At 39.5% G+C, this 25,359-nt stretch overlaps 2 protein-coding genes across 10 annotated transcripts in view; one reads left to right on the top strand and one right to left on the bottom strand.

Moving 5' to 3' along the window:
* Positions 1-25,359, bottom strand: part of LOC136104207 (anthrax toxin receptor 1) — a 197,486-nt gene that overhangs the window by 42,332 nt on the left and 129,795 nt on the right. The gene's annotated exons all lie outside the window — the stretch shown is intronic.
* Positions 5,828-10,876, top strand: MSMB (microseminoprotein beta). The gene is made up of 4 exons (XM_065843693.2): positions 5,828-5,975; positions 8,955-9,054; positions 9,557-9,659; positions 10,492-10,876. The coding sequence occupies exons 1-4, from the start codon at positions 5,973-5,975 to the stop codon at positions 10,619-10,621; spliced, it is 336 nt and encodes a 111-aa protein (XP_065699765.1). The 5' UTR covers positions 5,828-5,972; the 3' UTR covers positions 10,622-10,876.

Here is a 25,359-nt window from a genome sequence, read left to right as displayed (position 1 = left end):
TGGACACAATATTCCAGATGTGGTCTCACCAGGGCAGAGTAGAGGGGAAGGAGAACCTCTCTCGACCTACTAACCACCCCCCTTCTAAGACACCCCAGGATGCCATTGGCCTTCCTGGCCACAAGGGCACAGTGCTGGCTCATGGTCATCCTGCTGTCCACTAGGACCCCCAGGTGCCTTTCCCCTACGCTGCTCTCTGTATGTATGATCACAGCTAATTGTCTCCCACAACTTCTGCAGAACTGAAGGCAAACATTTTCATTTGGGGTGGATCTTGACTACTCTCCAGCCAAGCAGTCAATTGCTTTGTTCAGAAAATATACCTATAAGTCGGCTTTAAGAGAGGTATAGGGTTTGCTATACCCATACACTACTACACCATATGTAACTCTGTTAAAGACAATGACTTCTAACGCACACAGAGATTATGAAATAACAAGAAACATTCTTTATTCATACAGAATTATTAGGAGGATTTGATTTTTCTCTTTTATATTTTTTTTTAAACTATGTGAAGTGGCTATGAAATTCCCACTAGCATTTGTCCGTGAAGAAATAACAGCTTACATTGGACGGAGACTTAGAGTCTTGACATGACATTCAATACAAATTTAAATATAACTCTCTCTTCTTGATAAACTGTGTAGTGATATGACATATAACTAGCCTGGTTTTTTTTTGTTTGTTTGTTTGGTTGGTTGGTTGGTTTTTTTTTTGTGTTTTTTTTTTTTACTTTGGCAGAAGTACTGCTTTCTGTTACCTTACACTGGAAGTGCTAATGAAAGCTTAAACAGACACAGCACTGGGTTAAGCTCACAAATATTTATACGGTAAAAATTTGAAGAGTATACCACACCCAGCTTTCCCAATAGTTAACAGAAAGTAAATATGTTTTTATAACTTTAGAACAGGATGCAAACAAAAGAAAAAGTCAAGTTACAATTAAAAGTTAAGCTTCTGTATCACACAAGAAAGAACCCAAATACAGTTTGTGCACTGTTCTTCATTTTCCCTGCCACTTCTTGTCCTCATGCTTAGATTGTGTTGCATGGCTTGTTACAAACATGCAGAGATGTGGTTGTCCAAGCCCTCCTTTTACTGGAACTCCCCAGCCTCCAAGAGACAGTTGCAGCACCTGAGTTATCTGCAAGCAGCTGAAGGACTTGGGGTGACAAGTGAAGTTAGGGCTTGGAGATGCATCAGGTGCACAGTGTAGGAAGGAATACCTTTAGCTAGAAATAAGTCTATGTCCTGGACCAGCACAGGAGCCTAAAGTGCCCTCAGGTACTTCCTCTCCTGCTTGTGGTTCATTGCTGGTTAAGGCCATGACAGAACACACCATTTCCTACCAGTGTATTTATTAATTTCAGGGAATTCAAAATCAACTTTCCTTTAAAATAAGTAATAATAGCCTGTGTGTCAGAAATAAGCAGACTATGACTACCCACATCATCTAAAAGACCTTGCTTTCATGTGTTGAATCAAATGACCTACTGCAGTAAGTTGCTGTGCAAGCAAGAAAAAAATAACTGCTCTAATAAACTAATTTCAGGTAATCAGTGTGTGAAGAATAGGGGAAGATGGCTTTTTGGTTCTGTCTCTGGGTTTTGTGGCCCCCTACACACAGGTAATAGGCTCTGAAAGTTGAAACCTCTGCCACACTTAAGGGAGCTGCCTGAAATCATGCATTGAGTCAGTATCAGAATAAAAAAAAATAAATCTTCTGAATCACAGTCCCATGGTTTTCTGCCTCAGTTTTTAGCAAAACTTTGAAACATGAAGCAGGACTAGTGAAATAGTGCTACCCTCCCACTATTTTAAACAGATCAAGAAATTGCACTTCCAACATCAATTGATGTGTCACAGTTGATAAAGCAACACAGAGCCAGGCGTGTGCTTGAGAACAAGAAGCAGCTCTGCTGGAGACAATGGAACTACCCACATGGTTAAAGCTAAGGATATACTTAAGTACTTCGCATGATCCATGCCCTAAGATCTAATCTGAAGGCTGCAGAAATTAATGGGAGTTTTCCAAATTTCCTCCGTAGTCTTTGAATCTATTTAAGCTTAAAATTATATTTTGAATGTGTTTGAGCTTTCATTTTCTGTATGACTTATGTGCAAATATTTATCTGCATTGTATGCGTATGTTCCATGGAATCAGCAGTTAACTTTGTAAAATATTTGTCCTGTCATTGGGTATTAAACCACCATGAGGATATTTATCCTCTGTGCGGGATCTGAAAAGGAAATGTTTTTGATGGGAAGTAAAAACATACAACTTACATTTAAAAAGGAAGGAAAAGCATATTCCTTGTTATGTGAAACTGGATACATCGAAATTATGCATAGATGAATAGCTGAAGGCAGTTACAAAGGGAGTAAAGCTGCAGCGCAGTTCTAGAGGCATAACAAAAAATTCTTGCTAGGTCCTGTGTATGCTTATTCATTCCTGTAAGAGCAACATTGCCTCTAAAGCTATTAAAGGATCATGACTTTTTAATTGTTGCTGCTGAACTGCTGCTGCAGAGTATACATCAATCCTGATAAACAGAAATGGCCTCTCCTCATCACAATAGTGGCAAATCTGGTCTAGCAGATTATAATATGGTGTTTCCCTCCAATAATATTTTTCTAAACTCTTGTTTATACTCCTGAGTTCCTTAACAGTAAGTAATTTAAATTATTTTATTTAAGCCAGTGGAAAAACATTTAGTTACACTTAAAATTAATCTCTCTAGCAGTTTGAGTTTAGCTAAGAGGGAATTTATACAAACTACTATTACCAAACTACTATTTAAACCTACTGCTGGGTTCAAATCACCATACAATTTACTGTGCTTAATATATATAAATACATATAAAAATATGGTTTTATATATATATATATATATATATATATATATATATATATATCTCCTAGGTTTTACATTGATTTAACTACAAGATTTTTAAATAGCCTGGAAGTGAATCCATAGGAATGAGGCTTTTCCTTCTCTCTCCAGCTCTAAAAACACCCTTGACAAATGACCTAGTAATAATACATTACCTCGAGCTGCAAACTGCCTGGGTCATGAAGCAGGATGATGAGGACAGGACGAGAGTAAATGACATCACTTTCATCACCCCAAATCAACCTGCCTTTTAGAAGGTCCTAGGAAAGTACTTCTAACTACTAGAAAAATAATACCGTGATAGCTGGACAGAATAACCCTTTCAGAGATTGTTCCAGGTGTCAACACTTCAGAGAAAACCCTTCCTGAGGAGCTGAAAGAGATGAAACATGTTTAGCAACATTCAGCTGGGAAACTAGGAAATGTCTCAGCATGAAATCCTTATCAGTTATTCTGCCAACAAAGTCTTAAAAATGTTTTCCTGTTTTTCATAGTTATGCATTCAGAGAAGGCAGATTTTTAACGTGTGTTTTCATAACCCGGCTACCAACTTTACAGGAGTACTGAAAATTATAGCAAATGCCTGAGCTGACCGCAAGGATTATACACTTTTCACAGGTAAGCTCGTCAGGTGGTTTTGTCTCTCTTCATGCTATGAGACAGCTGGTGAGAAGTGAATTAGCGTGGTGCTATGGAAGCAATCATTCTTGAAAAAAGTATATTAAAAAAGAAACTCACTGGAGACATAGCTCAATCTAGGGCTTCAGGAAAATAAAAATAAATATTTTAAAGCAAGATCTGCGTATCCTGAGGCAGGAGGTTCAAAGGCATCCAGAGGAGTGTCAGCCCACCAGTAGACAACCAGCAGCACAGCTGGCAGGGCTCCGACATCTTTACCAAGAACTCATTGGCAGAAGAATAAGGTGTTCTGCCTAACAAGTGCTTTGAAAGAAAAAAAATAAACAAGAAAATAGTCTTGCTTTGAGCTCTCTAACAAAAACCATGAAAGGACTGGCACAAATTTCACGTCAAGCCCAGGATGACCTGGGGGCAGCGAAGCCTGGTCATGGTAGGTGAAGGGAAGGGAAGGGAATGCTGTAAAACTAGTGGAAGCCACAGGTTGGTTCACATCGTCTAGAACTTCTTTATGCTTTGTGTGAAACCCTTATATCAAGTGAACTGGGAGAAAACATAAAATCATTGCTGACAGAGTTTGCAAACACTGTGTAATTTGATAAATAATGATTAAGTCAGGTTGTCTTGATAGTGAAATGAACTGTGCTTACTTAATCCATGCCTTAGAGATTTTTTAAATGTTGTAGGAACAGGAATTTTAAAGTCTGTAAAACATAAAATCTGTATTAACAACAACAGCCCTGGGAAGAATTTAGAGATGGAAAACAAATACTTCTATCTAGAACAATGTGATACTTAAGACAGCAGATGTAATCCTTGGGTATCTATACAGGGCAGGCATTATGTCCTTTGTAGTATCTAGGGTCATTACCACAGCACTTACAAAATTTTAAGTATCTTGTTCTCTAGTCAGATTTGAAATAAGGTAGTGTCAGATTGGAGACTATTCAGCGATGGGTTATAAGAATGGCAAGAAATCTGTGCTGCTCAACTGAAGATCAAAACAACTGTACTTGTCTGAGAGAAGTTACAATCTGACTTGGCACTCTATAAGCACAGACAAGGAAGATTTTGGGACAAAATACTGTTATCTAGTATACAGGAAACAAAAGATGAAAATTGAAATTTATTGAATTTTCTCTATGACATAAGCATGATTTTAATGAAATGAAAGATTTAAGACATAATGATTATTTCAGAACAAAACCAACAAAATAATCAGATGTATAGTCTAAAACTGAATACTAAGGAACTTTTCAGGAATTATGCATTTCTTACTAAGTGATTATCAAACCTGCACAAATTTCAACTTCAACATTTCCTCCAAGGTGGTCATGGAATTATGCCATGCTGTGTACTTAATTATTTTTTTGCTCCTGCTGAATTCTTTGGATTGAATACATCCAAAACTGGAATTATTATTAGTACTCAGAAATACATAACACATAGGAGGAAATTAACGACAACTTTTCTTGCCACCATTCCGCCTTTCCAAAGTGTTTACAACTCTGGATTTAATTTACTCAAAAAAAAACCCCAAACCCACAAATAGACACAAACAAAACATAAACAGCCCAAAATTATTTATTATGGTCAAATTTTATTGAATTTATTTGTCCAAAGTAATCTTAAAATGATATGCCAAAGTTCCTGTACCTGGTGATAAATTTCCCATAGGAATGAGTTTCAAATTGCTTTCCAGCATCTGTAGCAAAGTATTTCCTTCCAAAACATAGGTAGAGCCACAGTCTGTTATTTCATTCTAAAAGGAAAAAAAAAAAAAAGAAAAAAAGATGCTGCAGGAGCAAGAGAAAGCTGGTTATTTGATGAACAGTCTAAAATGTATCACTGCTTGTGAAAGTATTTTGCACATGTAAAAGTAATCACGTAGTCTATCAGTTATCCAAGTTAAAGCCTGAACTGTCCCACAGGAGGAACAGCAGCTTTTGATTTGAGAGGAAATCCTTATTTTAGTTGAGGACAAAGATAAATGTTGTAATGTGATCCAGCTTTAACTAAGATCTGAATGTTTAGAGGTTTTAATACTGGCGATGGGCAAGTACATTCAGTTCTCTTACAGTGCACACCACAACATTAAATACGAGTATGCAAAGATCTGACAAAAGATCCTCAGAGCTGTGAATTCCAACCCCAACACAAAGTTCCAGGTTCAACCTTTTACCCTGGCCTACATAACCAAATATTTTCTCATTTCCAGCTGGCAAAATTTCAGTGATTTCTTCAGAAATTTCAACATAACTGTGTTTGAGTTGAGTAAGACTTTTGTTTTTCGTTTTTCTTTTTTCTTTATTTTTTTTTTTAACCTGGAATTGAATTGATCAACATAAAGGCACCAAAAACTACTTGCTCTCAGATTCCACGTAGAGCACTTGCAGAGTTCTTCTGGAGGCTTGGAGCTTTTTGGAAGTCAATAATTCCACAATGGTAAGTCAAAGTTTTAGATTTTTTTTAAAAAAGAAGGATACAGATAGCTATTTGCTTTTAAACTTCAAAAGGAGGATATCTGAGAGAATCACCTAGTTACACATTTTTAAATGTGGATTATTCTATTAAAAACTGCAAGGAGATAAAAAGAAAGACACATTCATGAAGATTAGTATGCATTTTATTATTTGTTTTGTAATTATTTGCAAGAAACTGATACACATACATCTCTTGATCTTTCACCTTCTGTAGTCCTTTTCTCAGAACTGTTTGTGAAACAAAATATCAGGATTTTGTAAACAAAATCTATAGATGTGAAATACAGTTTAAAATATAGTCACTTTACAATGAAAAGTGTAATACACAGTGTATTTTGCCTGCATTTCTCTATTGGTATATCAATATTTGCCCTGTTTCAGATCTTTAAGCCTCAAAATGTGTTTGCAGAATCTGAATCAACAGTTCAGTACTCTAAACAGATAGACAAAGTCCTGTGGCCCAGTTTTCCTTTCATTTTTTGCTCACGTAATCCCCAAAAGTACGGAGATCAATTACTACCTTTATGAGAATCTCAGGAATGGCATAAGTTTTACAGAAGAGGCAGTAGTTCCTGTAATAATGTATGTAGATTCATAAATAACGGGAGAAATTACGATCCACTTATTTCTCTGCCTAAGCCTTCCTGAGGACTTGTCTGTACTCAGACAAGACTTAGTTGAACAAAGTGATCTGGTATCTCATTCCACATTAACTCATCCACTTTCAAAGACCATTAAACCCAGTTTGGAAGATTATATTCTGCAAGGTGGGTGCTGGCACCTCAGTTTTAAGAGAGAAAACAAGTAAAAATAGAAAAGATTCCTTAAAGTGCCTTGCTCGCAGACTGTGCAGAACAACACAACCCTGATGTTTAACTAAGGGCCCTTGACATCAGTGTAACAATAACAATCTCTGCCATTTCTAATAAAGAATACCACTTCTGCCAGTGCTTGCTTTCCTGTTTGATATCCTCAGTGCTCAGCCTGCTTATGTGTGGGCCCCTTACTGCCAATTATCTGTTGCTTAGCTGACATAGCCTTTTGTTGTTACAGCATAAGGCCAGTTCAGACAGCGATTAAACACCACAGACTTTCCCCTCTATTTCTGTTTGGTTCAGTGGAAGGTACAGGACTTCAGTCTTTAGAGAGAGAGGAGCATGCCCAAGTTCAGCTGACTGGCATTTCTAGGAACAGCACGATAAGGACACATATTGGAGCAAACAAAGGATAAAACATTAACAGAAAGCAGCCCAGCATAGCAAAAGATGGATTTTAGTATTTTCTGTAAAGACATGACCGATAGCAGTAAGACCTCCCTTAGAACTGGCCTGTGCTGTTACAAATATATGAACAAGCTTGAAGGAAAGCCACCACCAAACTCAAGATCGATGACTAGTATACAGCAAGCAGTATCCCAAGCAAGTTGAGATCCTCTGTGGAAAGCCACAGTTCCCTGAGTTCACAAAACCCCAAATAGCTGCATGGCACAGATAGCCCCACAGATCCATGCCAAGTGCACATGAAGCCTCAGCAGAGACGAGCTGTAATGTCACATCCTACAGCTTCATGGAACAGGAGTTGCTTAGACGATTTTCCTTTGGCCAGGCACAGTTTAAAAGTTTCAGTCTTCTTAACTCCTCTCATTCTGGTTATGGTGCTGAGCACGACAACTGGTTCTATTCTACCCCAAGGCCTCAGGAACTCCAAATCACAGAACCACTATGGAAATTAAGCATTACACCCATCCTAGACCCTCCATAGACTCTCTCCATACCTTTCACTACACTACAAATGTCTCTCAGCCCTGCAAGAAAGCAGCAGATCAAGGATTAAAATAGCAAGTGTTTTCCACAGCAGACAGAGGATATTCCCCTTGGCTCACCATGTGCCTAAGGTTGGGGACCTTTCACTGTCTTTTGACATTCATGATTCAAGTAACGAAAGGTAGAAAGCAGAGGTGCCCAAAAACAGAGCCTTTCACTCCTATTTTAAACCAATTCAGCTAGCAACAGCCTCTAGTGTTCAGAACAGTAACTTGGGAAGATCCACTGATTTTACAGTCCATTCGTATTAATCTTCAAGTGCTATCAACAAAATGTAAATCACTTTCTCCACTGCTTCTGAGTCTCTGGCAATTCCTAAACTTTTGTCTTTAGTTATCCAGCTTGAGCAACACATCAAAATAACCCTGTGCTCCTTCATGCTTCTCCAATCCTTCTACCCCAGTGTAACCAACCTTACAAAGTTATGCAGGCCCTTTCACAAAAATCCTGGTTGTTGAGCAGGTCCCAGCAAACATCTCTGAAGAGCTCTTGCAGATGTTTGGCTGTTGCCACCACTAGACAAAAGGGAGAGTGTACTGTGACATGTCCAGACCTGTGTGTGCATGGTTTGACAAGATGGCTCACATACTGCTACACAGAATATGCAGCACTGGAATTTTACCCCGAGATACTAATTTGTGTCTTTTTTCCTCTATCCAGCCACTTATTTAAAAAAACTTACTAGAATATAATTAGGTCTGAGATCTCGCTGTCAAATTTGGGGAAACTGCTGTACCCAAGCGCAAAGCAATGGGGTGCTATACAGACAGTGATTTGCTAGAGAAATAGCTAAATCTGACTCCAAGGCAATAAATAAAGCACTAATAAGAGTCTGACAGGGCTTTCAAGTGTGTAATACTACTGAAGCTTTTTGTGATTTCTAGAGATTGGACTTCAGAAGGGAGCCATTTGACACATTTGTCATTTTGTTCATTCTCACCCCAAAAAATAAAGGACATGAGTGCAGTAAAATATCTGAAATGCCCTTTTCCAACATTGTCTTGTATACATAAGGTTATTTCTAATTTTTACTTCAAGTTCAGTGACTTAGCTTTTGAAAACAAAGATGATCAAGGTAGAATTAAATTCATGCTGTGGGCTCTGTCTCTCTTTTACAGAAGAACTTTCTGGCTTTCCTTGTTGCAATGAGCATCATTGTGACACTGAGTGATGCATACTGCTTCTCTAAAAAACACAAACCTGGGGAGGCCACCAAAGGTAAGAACAGGGAAGGTCCTCTCACTTGATAGATTTGTCACAGCTCAGCTCTATGTGGAGCTGTTGGGAAGAGCTCAAGACACAAGGGAGGGGGAGATGTCAGAAAGACAGGGATAGGAGGGTCCAGCACAAAGTTTCCAAAAGCAGAGAAAAACAAAGCCTTCCCCTCATCTGGGTATGGTTGCTATTGCTATTCCAGCACATGAAGCTGATGCTGGAATTGAGTAGTTCAGAATAAAGTGTGGTGCCAGGTGGCAGACCTGGCTGTCTGCTTGTTCACTTTCACCCCAGATCTGTCACACTGAAACTGTCTCTAACAAGTGAAGAAGCAACAAGTTCAGGCTCTCAAAACAATTTGGGTAACAACCCAGAGAACAAAGTGACTTTTACTTTACTGTTACCAAGAAAAACATTTTCAGAAAACTTGCAATCATTTTTAAACTTCCCAGCGTTCATGTGGAGGCATAAAGAGTGTGTTTTGTTTTGCTGCTGTGTTATGCAGGCTGTACCTTGGATGGAAAACTATATCCCTTTGGAGAGATTGCAAGGACAGAAAATTGCTTCAGATGCAGCTGCAGCAAAGATGCAATGCGTTGCTGCTCCCTGTAAGTTTGAACTTCTTGGTAGTACCATTGCCCATAGGAAGACCACAGCTTTCCATTTGCTGAGAATAGATTAGTTTCTAAGGGCACAAGAGAGCCTTTCCTCACCCATGTCACAGAGCTAGGGTAAGCCACATATAGCTCTTGATAATCTGGATCCTTGGCTGTGTTTATCTTTGCTCACTTTCTGCTGAGTGTGGACATAGACCCTTCCACAAAAATCCAGTTGGTGCTTGCCTTTAATTTTGAGCAACTTGTGAACCCTTCTTACACTGTAGTGAGTCTTTCCTCATCAGAGAAAGTGAGTGTAGGAAGGATTTCATTCCACAAAGGACTTAAGTGAAGCTCCTCTTAAGGACTTAAGATCATCTGGCTCTGCTCTGAAGTATCTATCTCAAAAATCCTCCTTTCCTCTTATCCTACCTTCTCAAAAGGCCAAAGGGTCTTGATTATGATCATCACCTTTGCTCAGGCAACACTTTAGTATGTCAGGAAACAGCTATCACATTCTAGGCAAACTTGCAATGATGAAAAACAAATGGAAAAGAGATAAAACATGCCAAAACCATGCTTATGGCACACTGTACATTGCTGTGCTAGAAATCCCTATGTTAGTGCTGAGCATACTGGTACATCTACACATGCAATGCAGCAAGGCATCATGTGAGGCCCTGGAAGCTGCAGCTGTGTGGCACTCAAGTTAGCTAGGCTGGTCTTAGCCTTAGTTTCATAGATAGCTCATTCAGCAATAGTTCAAGCTATAATCACAGAATCACCGAAGTATTCAAACTTTTATTGAGAAATCTAACATTTACTTTCTCTTTGCCAATGACAGCTTTCATGCTCCTGAGAGTTATGACAAGGAGAACTGTAAAGTTGTTTTCAACAAGAACAGCTGCGACTATGATGTGGTGCAGATAAGTGACCCCTCCAAGTTGTGTCGTGTCTATTCTCGTGTGGGCTAATAAACCACCTGCTCCAAACCTCTCTGCGCTGTGGATTTCCCCACCTTCCAACAGCAGCTTTGCCTTCACAGAAAAGCTCAAAGACATGGGAGATCTTTTAAAAGAGAGTACTTCAGCAGCTCACTTAAAATCTTCTAATTGTTCTAATTCAGTATACAAGATGCATAATCTGATTCAATCTTATTTCTGTTATTACTTTTATTGCTATCACTGAGCTTTTTTGAACACAATAAATCTAGATGGAACATCCAGAAATGCTTCATAATGATGGTTCTTTTATGTAGTAATACTGAGCAATGTCACATTCTTTGAGAGAAGACTACATTCAAGTCACTACTCTAACATCTCATGCACCAGTGCCCTGGCACAAGCTTTGCAGCCAATGGTCTGAGTAGACATTTTAGCTCACCAGGTGTTAAAATCCATTATCATTTGGAGGGGGTGCACTGCTTTGGACATGCTGTACAGTGGGTCCTACTCAGAGCACACAGGGAACACTTGAACTGCTGCAGGAGTTTTGGCAAGATTTGTGCTATCACCTGGGACCTCTGAAGAAAACAGTGAGGATGGAAGAGTGTAATAATTTTCCTTTTTTTTTTTTTTTTTTTAAATTTTGTGTTGTTTCTTGTATGGTTTGAAAAGAAACATACCTTGAAGGACAAGTGGATTGATTATGCTTCATAATCACAACAAATCTGTGGTCTTGTAAAAGTATGAGTTTACACAGAGCGCAGCATTCTGAGGGCAGGGATCACCACTTGGCCCCAAAATCAACTCTCAGTCTATATTTATTTATTGGGGTACTTGCTTCTCAAGACAACCTGTCTCAAGCTCTGCAAGCCATCAGTAAAATCAGAAGGACTTGAAGTGGTAAGTTTTCTCTGGCTTCATTTTTTTTTTTGTAATTTACATATGAACACTGTTTTAAACTTTCTTATGGGTTCACTTAAGATACCAGTGGTTGCAAACAGAGGTATTACATACTTCAACTTTTAAAGTTCTCTGCACTGCAGGCTGGATATCAGTCAAGAAATCTGTGTTTCTGTACAATTGATTCCTGAAAGGCTGTAAAAATTGGAGGGACCAGAATTAGAGTCAGTTCAGCTTTTTCCGGTATAAACATTTGCATATGCCTTTTTGAAATCTGACTTCCATTCACGAATTTAATCACATAATTCCTCTAAAGAGTATCTTGTGAAAATGAATATTACGAAATTAGTTGATTATCTTATATGGCTATATTCTTGTTCTTAATATTAGTAGTTCCTCACTAAGGCTTCATATTTTAAGTGATTTACAGATGCTTAGTTCACTTTTAAATTAATAACATTTCATTCTACTTCTTGCTTTATTTGGACATTTTTTAAAAATATATATTACTAGGAGCCTTATTACTTCCCAGAGTCCCAAGTGTTTCTGTAGAGTCTAGGTGTCAATTTTCTTGCAGATGAAGATGACTTTTTCAGTGCAAGATTTCTGATTTGCTGGCAGCACCAGTAAAAACATGAGTGACTGAAACAAGAAATCTAGCACAGGCTTTGGATCTCATGCTTAAGATATTAATTAAGGTTATGGGACTGGTAAGATACTGCATACTTGACCAATGTGATCAGGACATTATTCCAGAAGGTATCTGTGGGTGGGGAAGCCCATCTTCCACAGCAAGGGCACCTTCTCCACCACATGTACTTGAAGCAGAATCTGAACAACCCAGCACAAACAAGAGGTGACACTGGAAAAGCAAGAAAGTGAATTCTGGTGAGTTTATCAGGCCAAGGAAATTTAGAGAGAACTGACCTAGAGGTGCCAGAGAGTGGTCTGGCTTCACTGAGACCCAGAAAGTCCCTCCAGATGTCTTAAAAAAGAGATCTTTTAGTTTCAACATGCAATTGTATTTGGTTTTCTATTTCCAGAGTTGCTGGTACTACAGAAACTATTTTTGTTTTACATAAATGAAACAATTTTGACAATGAAGCTCAAGAATCTTGACTCCGTCTTCCTATGAATAGGAAAGCCCCTCTACTGAGAAGGGAAATGCTAAATAGCATTGCTGCAGGTAACTTCTTTGCATTCATGAGATGATCCAACCGCAGTCACATAGGATGATGTATCACACACCCTCTGTTTTGGATACTTGTCATTATTAGCATGCCACCAAAACCAAGAGAAATGTATAGGGCAAAAACATAGAGAGACACCAGTTCAGTTTCCCATCCTTTGCAGCAATAAAACTAATTGTTGACTGCTAGTTGAATTTCAATAATGTGCTCAAAATCCCACCAGAACCTCTCCAAACTTTGAATATTTTTGCCTTCCATTTGCTTGCTAAGACACTGAAGAATAAGTTTTGCCATTTTCATATTCACCACTGCAGGAAACACCATACAGGTCATGAAGAGCTCTTTGGAAACAACATATCGTTAACATGAGAAGTCCAAATTCTAGATTCCTAAGAGTTTATAACACTCAGAGCCAATCTGTTGATATGTATGTGATCCAAGAGCCATGGCAACACCATACATGCATTTGAGCTGCAATCTATTTCACATTTGAAGGAATAACAAAATTAAAATGCTGGGTGTCATTTCGTGAAAAACAATACATAAGGTCTATTAAATGTTCTACCCTTTCAGGTGCTGTGATTCCAGTTTGCTTTCTCAAAGAGGGGGAAAACAATTATTCTAGCACAAGCATGCCCTCAGTAACTGTTAAAATAGTTTCGAGAGTAGTCATACATATTGTGAGATTTTTACAGCATTTCTTCCTGGTCTTCCTTCTTGACACCACTGTGCAATGCATACTGTTATGAACTAAACAGCCTGGGCACAATTCTAGTGAATCCTGCTAGAGATAAGAGCCATAACAGCTCTCTCAATGTTTTTCTCTTCTTAGTTGCTGCTCATCAGGAACAGACTGGAAGGGTGTAGAACAAGGAATGGGAAGAAGCAGAATTTTATACATGACAGTGTAAAACAACTGAGAAGAAAAAAGAGAAAAGATCTCAACAGCCAAGATATCCCATGGATTTGGCTGAAGCATACTGTGGCTGCCCTCCCTATTTCAGTCCATTCTGAGTTCATGCACCAGTAACAGACAACCACTGAGTTTTATCTTAATGGAATCTGTGACTAACAAGTTTAAAGAAATGGATACGAGCTCATGCTCTCTGAATAGAGGTAAAATACAGCGTAGGTGAGGTGCACGTAGAATTAGCTGAACTTTCCCCAAAAAAGCCCAGACGTTGCCAAGCTAAGTAACTGACCAAAATTAACTAAAACCAAAATTAAGCCTCCTTCCATTCTGTGCATGCATGTGCAGCTTGTGTTAAAGGTGGAAGACTGCACCAGTTCAATACCACCTGAAGGACCAAAGGCATGCTTCCAATGCCAGTGCAACCAGGGGGGGTCCACTGTTGCACTGTGTAAGCTCCACAAAGCCAGAGGCACTGGTGGCAGGAGCTACAGCAATGCTCCCACTCACCGCCCTTCCTATAGCTAACTCCTTCAATCACACTTTAATCAAAAAGTCTACTTTTTCCACAGACCATAGTCTTCATTTGCTTAATCAGCTGCAGGGTCAGGATGACATGCTGTGTTCAAAATCACTGTGTTTTTTCTTTTCTGGAATAAACTTTTCTTTCGTTTTCTGGTTCACTGAAGATTTCTAAGACCTTTTTGTTACCACGTGGCTTGAGTTGAAAGTTAGAAGTGTAGGAAATATTGCATTTCCTGTAAACTGGAGATCTTTTTTTTTTTTTTTTTTTTTTTGTTAATTTTGCCATTACTATCTATTCTGTTTTGCTGCCTCTGGACTTTTGCACTTGTTGCTGTAGTGTCAGTGGCTATTTCCTCTAGTGCTACCAACAAAGCAGAGATGGAGATCTCCTACTTGCAAATACAGCCTGGCATCTGTGGTTGGTCTTCAGATCTTCTTGTCTATCTCTATGTCCCTTGCTTAGCACTGATCCTTCATCTGGGGATCATGATCTGACAGGATTTTCCAGACTAGCTGAGGAATTGCCATGGGTTTTAAAAACAACACATTTGTGCCTTAATAAGAGGGATATTTGCTTACCTGCAGAAATAAATGGTGGGGAGGCTGGGGAATGAAGTGTTTCTCATCCCACTGAAATTGCATTGAATTAAAACTGGAACTTGGCCCAGGTATTGGGGCTCTGCTACATATGGAAGTAGACAGGGGTGTTCAGATCAGGGTAGAAATGACATTGTTGTCTGCAGCCTGGGCTTCCCAGCTTGAATTGAGACTTCTATTAGAATTTCTGCTATGCCACAGGTTACCTGGGATCAAGTCACATCATCTGTGTCCCTTGCCTGTACAATTAATACAATTCTTTGCTAATTCCTACAGTAGGAGAGAATTGAGGGCATAGGCCTTGAGGTTTGTGGGTATATGAGCCACAGAGTTAAGAAAAATGTTCCCACCAAGATAAAACTTCCTTCTACACCACACTTACCATACATTTCTGTGTCAACAGCACACTGTATATTTTAGTACTGTTTGCTTGTGCCTTTCCTTAACAGGTGTCCTTTCTCATACGCAAATGTGACAGACTTTGTTTAACAACTGTAAAACAAATGTACATTATACATAGCATTGTCAGCTCAAGGTTAAGACAAATTTCTTGTTAAAGCTCTGTTTACTTATGATCTGTGAGCTTATATGCCTCAGGCTTGCTCTTGCTTTCCATCCCTCAATGGCAGTACCAGTCAGCCTACTGGTTTTAATGGCTGAACACGTGAACTTCCGTAAGGAGTCCTGCACTTATTCTCTCCTGCAGAAAACACATCCCTCTCAAGACTGGGACAGTAGCACTGAGTTCTGAAATGCTGGATTAAGAAATAATGTTCCTGGACTGCTTTCACTGTAGTGTATCTCTGCTAGCTTTAACTTGTTCAGAGTAATGCTTTTCATATAATTAGCTACTTGTTTGTTTTTAGTGACGTTACTTCTCTGCTATCATGCTGTACTCTGTTGATTGCCTAGCACTGGAGGATGCAAAGAAAACAAGACTGATAATCTTGTATTGCTCTCATTAGCTTTGTGGTCTTCAGTGAGCTGTTACCAGAAGTCCCAGTTGAAGAACTACGAAGTAAAATAGTGAGGTGAATCTTCAACAAACTCCTCAAGATTTTTCCCTGCCTTAGAAAGAAACAGAAGTGGAAAGAGGGCATAGAACTCGGTAGACCACTGATTTTCTCAGAAGAGTGAGAAATAAACTGATTGGGAAGACAACGAGATTTCAACAGTGCAACATCTATTGGAGATACCTGTTCCCCACACAAGCAAGGCACTTCTCATCCCGTACACTAACAACATGAAAAGAAATGCAACACAACATGGGCCACAAATGACCTCAGTAATCAGTGTATGAGTGGACTATCTACATCTACTGTTCCAAGTGCTTTCAGCACCACAGCATGTTGTTAGAGTCTCCTGAGTCCACAGATCACACAAAGAGCTTTTTCACTGTCCCTAGACACTGCCCAGGCTTAGACAGGTCACTTCTTGCTTCATTCACAAAAAAGCTGCTTGCAAGAACTTATTTTCATACCTAGCATAGCTTTCACCTAGAAAATAGGGAGGGCTCTTAGGTGGGAACTGCTGGGTGGTCACTGCTTGTCTGAAAAGTTAGAAGAGAAAGCACATATGCACAGGTTGGAAGTTCCTTTTGAAGCACCTCCCAGATCTGGTGTGGTACAAAAGCCACACCTGTTTCTTCAGTGCCTCTCAGAACAAAACCTTCCTGTATATAATTTGCTTATTTTAATAATGTCCACCCTATGAGGCCATATTGCAGGAACCTGATTGGAGTTACTCATGCATGTTCAGTTTGCTCAAGGACTGGTATCACAAATTCCCTCTCTATATAAGTTCTCTGGGATAAGCTGCTTACAGGCTGTCTCCTTATTGGAAGCCTCATAATTCTGCAAGAATGGTGAGTCCTTACATCTTATACTGCAAAAGACCATGGTATGTTGCAAAAGTTTAAAAATTAATTTCTCTTGAATTTGTCTGAGCACTCAGGTCTAAGCAACACACAGAAAATTAAAACTATGTTTTGAGGACAGAAGTCAGATTGATAGGCATAGGCAGGTAAGAACCTCGGGTAAAATGTATCAGCATTTATCTGGCAGGAGATGTCTAACAGCAGTCTAGCTAAGGCTTTTTATTATAAACTGTTTTCACTTACATGTAACTTTTGGAGGTGATCTCTCTTCTGGCAGAGAGCAGCTCTGTTATGCCTTAACCTAGAACTGCCCTTCAATTTTGTGAGAAGTCTGGATGGTGTCTGAACATCTAGTTAAACTCAAAAACATTATCTTAATTTTTACTCGTCTGAAGCTCTGTAGTAGTTCTGTGGGTTTTGCTTGTCCTCTGGAAAATTAAATGGTAGTTTCTGCACTTCCTGCCCACAGATATGACAACCAATGATAGGACAAGGGATAATGGTACAAACTGGAACACAAAAGGTTCTACTTCAATTTGAGAAGAAACTTCCCAGTGAGGGTGACAGACACTGGAACAGGCTGCCCCGGCAGGTTGTGGAGTCTTCTGCTCTGGAGACATTCAAAACCCGCCTGGATGTCTTCCTGTGTAACCTCATCTGGGTGTTCCTGCTCCGGCAGGAGGATTGGACTGGATGATCTTTTGAGGTCCCTTCCAATCCCTAACATTCTGTGATTCTGTGATGACTTCTTTTTAGAAATCACCTGTTCTACTCTGTCAAAGAAACCCCACATAAAAATACAATACACATGTGTGTATATGTCATTGCTCAGTCATGGTCTACCTTTCCTGTCTTATCAAGATTTTAAATTCATCACAGCTAATTCCAGCTTAGAGTTCTGTATTTATTCCTTCATATCCACAGCAAAAACCCTTCAAAGATTTTAAACTAATATTGAAGTATAAGAAACTAGCTGACGAATTTAAGCTGAACTTTCAGAAAAAGCTGCTGACAAAGTTCATAGAATATAGAACTATCTAGGCTGGAAGGGACACCTGCAGGCTATTTGTTCTGACCTTCTGCTCAACGTGAGGCCAAGTCTTGAGGGTTCACCTTTAGCCAAAGTTCTTCAGCTTGTTCTTAATCTTTCAATTTTGGGATGAAACATTCAGTGGGTTCTTAAGAGTCCAGTGAAGAAGTTCTTACAACCCTCCCACATGATGCTCTGGCTCTGCTTCTTCTCAATAGCTCAGTATTTCTGATTGTCTGTTGAAGTGTCTAAAATGCAAAAGATTTTGATTGGAAATGGCTTCTACTTAAATAACTATTAAGATGTCTTGATGATCAGTACTACTATTAGAAATAGTTGAGATTTCATATTAACTCTGCTTTCTCAGAAAACCATTCTGGCCTGCCTTCTGGTTCTTGCCATCAGTGTGACACTGTCCAATGCAGTTTGCTTTTATGAGCCATTGAATCCAGGGATATCTCGTGGTGAGCTGACAGGTAAGGAGTCAACTCTCCTCAGCTTGACAGGCATGACCACAAGCACTGCTTGATTTGATTTATCACAATTCATCAGTGGAAAAAGTGGAGAGAAACCACTAGAAGTGGGGGGAACAGGGTATGGAGAGCAGGAAATTTATAATCTGTTATTAAGAAATAAGAGTTTATCTGAGGAACATCACCCAGACCAAATTACAAACTAATTTTGACCAGGCAAGTAGCGTAGACTTTGTTTATCCATCTGCATGAAGTAATGATTTCTGTTTTGATTATGACATCATATATAGAAAGACAGAGAAGGGAGAAGTACCCTCCTCTATGTGATCAATATTAAGTAGGAAACAGAATGGCAAGTGTTCAACTCACTGATAAACTTACTCAGTTGTTTCCCTATCCCAAGGAAAGTTCTTAAGAACAGAACAGCTCTTCCTCTTGAGTGTGGGGATGCTCTTCTTGAACAGATCTAGTCTATCAGTCTGCAGACAAGTGGAGCAGAAGGAAAATTAGCACTCAAAAGAAACATGCAGCTATTTGGCTTAATTCTGACTAGGTCTGTGCATAGTTGCCTTTCTGATGGGTGCTCTGATTTCTGTACTTAAAGATGAACTACTCCAGGAAACCCAATGCTGGCAATAACCACAGGCAACAGAGGGACGCACGATACCCTTCACCATGCATTAGAATAGCAGCAGTCCTGCTCTGTTGGGGACCCTCTGTGTTTGCCAGATACGGATGCTAACAGCAAAAGTGAACAAAGATCACACTTGTTTCGTATAATCAGTAGCATTGTGCACCATTTTTTCAGGCTGTCTTGACTCAAATGGAGAGCTGCATGAATTTGATACACACTGGACAAACACAGACTGCTACTATTGCTCCTGTACCTCGAGTGGAATCAACTGCTGTAGCACGTGAGTTCAGAACAGCAGTGGGGGGGTTTCCTCTGCTGCTGTGGTGCAGCACAAAGCACTTCCCTTCATACAGGGGTCCCTGAGAAATGACTCTGGTCTTTTTCTTACTCACTTCATATCACAAAGTTATGCATTAACCCGACAGCATCATCACCAAACATGCAAGAAGTTCTTCTGACAAATATTCTTGATTCAAAACAAGGACTTCATTCTTCTTAGGGCTAAAATTTCAGACAAGACACTGACTGAAGAGAGAATATGTAGATACTTCAGAATTTTCTACTGCTTGTAATTCAGATATTCCCAAAACCACACATAGCCCCTTCTTTACTCTGAGAAACTGTTCAAGGTACACTGACATGTCTGTAACTTTTACCGGAGTGACACAACCAGTCATGCAATTATTGTTCCATATTGTGTCTGAAAAGAAAAATATCAATTATATTTGAATAGTAAATAAACAGAAGAAACATCCCTTGCGTATAAATCACGCCAGTAAACAACAACTCTTCCCTATTCCTGCTTAAGCAGCAGGCTAAGAAACTGGGAGCTTTGTGTGAACATCCTTTTCTGCTCCTACACGCTTCCTCAGTACAGTCTCTTCATATCAAAATTGTAGATATCATCTCAAATGGAAGCTGTTTACTTCGTGGTCTCATTATCTCTTTGTCTTTTTCCAATGACAGCTTTGTAAGACCAGTTGGCTATGATGAAGAGAAGTGTGTAAGCATTTTCAACAAGGAGACCTGTACTTATAAAGTAGTTGAGAAAGAAGATCATTCAAAAGAATGCCCAGTCTATGCAGCGGTGGGCTAATAGAGAAAAAATTGTGGATTTGGGGAATATTTCCTTTTTCTGTTCTGTTTTAATGGTTCTCGCCCTCACAGAATCAAAAACACTGAAAAATGTGGCTGTTGAGTAAAATCAACTCATGAAATCTAACACATAATAGAACTGAACATCTACCCACAAGACTTCCTCGGCTTCTCTGCCTTCTGCTTCCCCATGAAGAAAGAACCGACTTGTTCCTTCCTTGAGAGGACAAATTAAAGCCAACATCTTTAAGCATCCTCATGAACTGCTAATTTGAATTCTTTTCCAGTCACACTTCAGTGCCAGGGAGTATATTTTGTTACTCATGCACAACTGTATCTTATAGCTAAAATAAAATCAGATGAAGCATCAGAAATTCATGTGACTTATTTTCTTCTTTGAGGATGGAAACCTAAAGAATTAACATTTCAAAAGTCCATGGGAAGGAAATAAAAGCAGCTTAAAAATCTTTATGAACACTCACTTTTCTAGGACAATATCTTGTATTCTAATATTTTATCCTGTATGGTTTCTTGAGCCTGCCCAGCCTATGGACTGCAAGAGCCACCAGCTACCCAGTCTAATCCAGTGCTGTACTTCTGTACTTCCACTGCAGCCACAGCACAGCAGACTCAGTCCTCAGTCTAGCGTTGAGTTTAAAAAAAAAAAAAAAAATCCACAAACAATAACTGGGAGGAATACATGTGCTGGTATAAGCTCTCTCAGTGTGCTACTTGGTAATCTTTATGGGTACATTTGTTCAGTTGCCTCTTTCCACAGGTAACTGTGAGCAATCTGTGTCTCCATGCTCTGTTTCCCTATAAAAGAAATAGCAATTCAAAGCTTTCATAGTTCCTCATTTCAAATGATAGAATGAGTGCACACCTTGTCAGGAATGCCCGGTCTTGCTCTCTGTTGCAGCAAGTCAAACCTCAGCTTCTGTCAGCCTTGACCACATGTGCACCATTAAGCAACATGGGCTTTAGGAATTACACCCTGGTATTTTATTCCACCTCTGCCTTCCACCAGCGTTACTGGCACTCCTACATGTCCCAGACCTATTTAACCACATTTTAAAGCCACTGAAGCACCTTTGCCACCATCAGCCAAGTCTTGATATGGGAATCTACCCTGTCTGCTATGCAGAAGTAGGAAAAATTCATTTCATGTCTAGTCCAAAAGTCTTCCAGGGAGCAGTCTGCTCTTCTCTTGTCTGCTCCAAGTTTCATCGTGGAAACGGCTAACATTACCTATTGCATCTAGTTGTGGAACACCAGAAGCACAGGAGGAACTTGGCTCTCTTCTGTAGCAAGGAATCTAGCTTTGGGAAGATAGCAAAACCTTCAAAATCAGGAAAGTAGAGAACATCGAAGATCTGTTTTGCTCTTCGCACTTTTGCCCAGTGATGTTTTGTCTTTGCATTTCACTACTTCAACACCCAGAGCTACAATGCTATTACATGCAAAGAATACATCCATAGTCCTCAAAGCCTTAGATCACTATTAACTCCACATAGTGGAAAGGAAACATTCACGTAAGAGTTTCCTCGATTATCATGATTATGTATGTTGAAGGTTTAAGACGCTCTGCAGAGCCTTGGGAAGCAGCTCAGCCCAGGCAGAGCAGAAGAGGCTGTGTGATCTCTTCCCCTCAGTTTCCCTCTCTGCAGCTGGCAGCACACAGCTCTCCCACTAGTCCTGCTAGAAACAGTGGCAGTTTCAGACAGCTGGCCCTGGTCCCTATATTTCCAGTTATTCTCTTCATGACACTTTTGAGCACTGGAAAGGTGTTCTTGCCCTAAAAATGAAATCTAGTGCTTAGCCTATCAACTATCAAGTCTTTTAAACCAAATACCAGAACACACATCATCAACCTGATGGAAGTTTTCCTATCAGTGTTTATCACCTAAAACTTAATTTCTTAGTAGCTATTTATATTTTGTTTCTGTTCAGATCTTTGCCCCAATCTTAAAAATAAATTCCAACTTAAACAATCATAAACAAGGAAAGTCCATATCTCATTTACATTATACATACCAAAGAACCTAGAGGTTTGTAGTTCACATGCTGTTTCATGCCAATTTAACCTCATATAAACTCAGTTCATGATGATTTCACTTGTTCACGTTGCTCTTAGTTAACTCCTTTTTTGGTATGCAGGAAGGTTTGCCTTGGCACCTTTTGAAAGCTTGAACATTTCTGTTTGAATCCATTGTTGTGTGCATGTTTCTCTGGGCCAAGTTGCGGTTTATTTTAGGGCAAACTGATTTACTTTATAATAGGTATTTACATGAAATTCCAGAACACAAAAGTCGCATGACCAGTCTGAAATACTCAGCAAGACCAGGTTACTTTAACACTTCTTCCCACCCCCAAAATCCTGTTTTCACATTTCATTTCTTTCAGCGCATAATCTCAACCACTGACTCATGCTTTTTACACTTCTCCAGGGCTTCAGTACTTAAGCATAATCAATACCTCAAGTAGAGATCCATTATGGAGCACTGGTAAACTGCAGTCCTCTGCCACCACAAGATAACATCCTTCAAAATAGCTCAGTATTTTTTCCACTGCAATTCTAGAGGTTTCTCCCGTTGCTGCCCTGGCCCACAAAGATGGGGTAAATCTACAGAGACAGAAACAAGCAGTTTTGTTTAACAACTAACTATGGGGTGTTTCAAAAACATGGGCCATATTTAAAATAATAATTGCTTTGCAAATGAAACACCCTGTATAACGGCTCAGAGGCTGTGAAATAACACATTTCCTAAGCTGTATAACAAAGACACTCCAGTCCATTGTATGAAGCTCAGGGTAGCTGGACTATGTTGAAATACCAGCTTGGGACCACATAGCTTCCCTAGAGTGCTATACTGAGCCATGTTGCAGCCTCATTAGAGTACAACAGCTCCTTGAGGCACTTTGCCTCCCCTTTTCAGTTCCTAGTCTGGGACTTGCTTGATTTCTCCTAACAGGGCTGTCCCTTAGTCTCTCCAGGTTCTGCACAGGGAGGAAACTTCTTGGGGATTGTAAGAGCTTGTTTTCTTGTAGTGCTCTCCTGCTCCTGGACAAAAGGATGTGTCCTGTGTACCAAAGGTGATGGTCAAGGAGAGGTGAGCTGGTGAAGTCTGGTTTGGTGCAGTATTCGTTCAAAATTCTTTAGACTCCTGAAGTCAGAGACTGGATTATTATGCAACAGTCTCTTTTTTTCCAGCTCAGCTGTTTGTTTCTATTTATAATATTTGAATGTGTAAAGGCATACTGTTAAGCAGGTACATTCCAAGCAGAGAGCATTGTTCTCTAATATAATATTAACAGCAAATTATGCAAATAGATTAATTAAGAGATCAACTCTGTAGCGTTATTATGAATCCTGGAAGAGACATTTGTAAGCATAGCACCCAGAAGTCCAATATCTGGTTTAGCTACATGGCTGATCTCAGGCCTGTGTTTTTAGCATATAATTTCTGCTGAACAGCCAATATTCCTCATTAATATCTCCCTTCACCAATATTCCTCATTAATGTCTTCCTTCACTTTCTTCCAAGTCTCCCTTCTGAATAGGAGACTCCCGCATTTCTTTTCAGTAAGGAGTTTGAAAGTTAGAACAAACAAAATGGTATCAGAAATGGAGAACAGCATGCCAGTATTCTTTTCCTGGTGCTCACTGCCAGCCAAGATTGTCAGAGAGGACCTAAGTTTTTCAGCAAGCCTAGTGGGAAGTATAAGGAGCTTGACCGAGTAGATTGCTCTAAATACAGCCCAGTTACTTTAGTACAGCTTATTCATCAACAGATAAGACAGCTCTGGAACTTCCTTTGTCTTCTGCTGCTGAGGTTTTGTTTGAATTGTTTTTCTCTTCCTCTAAACCCACTGCAGTCACTAGATGGCATCCTAGTTCTGCCACAGTGTTGTACTGGCAGGAGAGGATGGAAAAGTCAGCGCTACAGAGAACACAAAAACCTACATCCTGATTCAGCCAGCAGACCTGAGCTCAATTTCTCTTTGCTCAAGTGAGGTTTAATAACATAACCAGCACTTTAGAAGTGTCTTCTGTCCATGAGTATAGAGAGAAATCTCCAGGGAGATATCATGGACCGAGTAGCTTTAAAAGTGTTTTTTGAACTTGGACATAGACTGGCCTGGCTGAATTACCCTTGATACAAGAGAACAAAAACTTAACAATAACACTATTTAGATTTTCATTGAGGGAATAAATACATTAGCACCTCTGACCCTCAGCATAGAGCAAAACCAGGAGTTTACTCCTTGCAGCACAACAAAGCGAGCTGAGTCTGGTGTGAAATAATTACTAGGGGTGTAAGAGAGAGTCCAATGCTAATGCTGAAAGAGAAACTGGTTCATAGGAAAAAAAAATACTGCTGAGGTCAATTTCATTTGGGAAAAGTGACTTCTTAAGCTTTCTTAGCAGTAGAAATATTGATAGGCTTGATCTCATGCCTATGACAAACTTCTTTCTTACAGACCTCTCAAAAGGAATTTTTAATATATCAGTTAAAACAAACTCACATCACATACTTAAAGACTTAGCAGTAGAAGAGATAAATTGCATTTTCACCTTCTTGCTTCTCATAGCTAACAAAGTTATTTGGAGCAAATTTTTCCCTTCAGATAGGGCTTAATTCATTTAAGAATTATCAGAGGAGAATTTTTTTCCTCAAGGCAGTTCATTAGATACCACAACTGTCTCCTGAAACAGAACCACACACAATGAACATAATGCACTAAAATCACAATGTTAACACAAGATTTGACAGCTGCCCCACAAAGTTAAAGAAGCTCTAAAGCTTCTCACTAAGTACATAAAAACAAAAGGAATTTACATAAAACAAATCTGTCATAACAAACAGCAGCCACTTCCTCCACAACCATCCCTTTACTCCAGATCCCTCAAGAGACCACACTTGTTCTGCCACTGCCCCTTTTATCCAGAAACCACTTCCAGTGCAGCTTTGCTTCCTCTAGCTATTTGTCAATCAGTGGAAGCTAATGAGTTCAGCCATACCAATCAAGGTGTCTAATTAAATCCATGTGTGCTGAAAGAGCCAAGCTAATGGAATTAATTCAACTCATTATGCTGGGCCTCCTCTGGTAACTTTTAAAACTTGTTATGCTTATGCTCTAATTCAGTAAAGTATTGAGTCTCTACAGCCCTCAAAGCAAGCACAGGGATCTGTGCTAGTTTTCCTGACTGTATCTCAAAACCAGCCACTCTGTGTTGCAACAGTCTAATTGCACAAAGACCCGGACACCTGTGGCAAGATGTATACTGAAAGAAATGTCCTCATTTTAGTGCTGCAGAAACCATGCTGCCGTTTGTATCCGATTCCAGCTCTGATAGAGGCAGGGCATGCATGTGGTGAAAGAAAATGGCAACTTTTTCTTTCTTTACCTCCCTTAATGCTCCGCATCACTGTTGTTGCTGTCAGGAAGGGAGACATGAGTGACAATTGTCCTGACTGTTACCTTCTTTTCTAGTCTGAGACAATGTACAGCTCATCCCACTTTTGGTGCCAAAAA

This window comes from Patagioenas fasciata, chromosome 8 (genome assembly GCF_037038585.1).
Source record: "Patagioenas fasciata isolate bPatFas1 chromosome 8, bPatFas1.hap1, whole genome shotgun sequence".
NCBI classification, from domain to species: domain Eukaryota; kingdom Metazoa; phylum Chordata; class Aves; order Columbiformes; family Columbidae; genus Patagioenas; species Patagioenas fasciata.
This window is presented reverse-complemented; position numbering and strand designations above follow the sequence as displayed.

Bases quoted from the DNA above. Each gene is read 5' to 3' on its own strand.
- MSMB (XM_065843693.2), top strand. The intron at 9,055-9,556 runs GTAAGAACAGGG...TGTGTTATGCAG, and splicing joins ACCTGGGGAGGCCACCAAAG to GCTGTACCTTGGATGGAAAA. The intron at 9,660-10,491 runs GTAAGTTTGAAC...TGCCAATGACAG, and splicing joins GCAATGCGTTGCTGCTCCCT to CTTTCATGCTCCTGAGAGTT.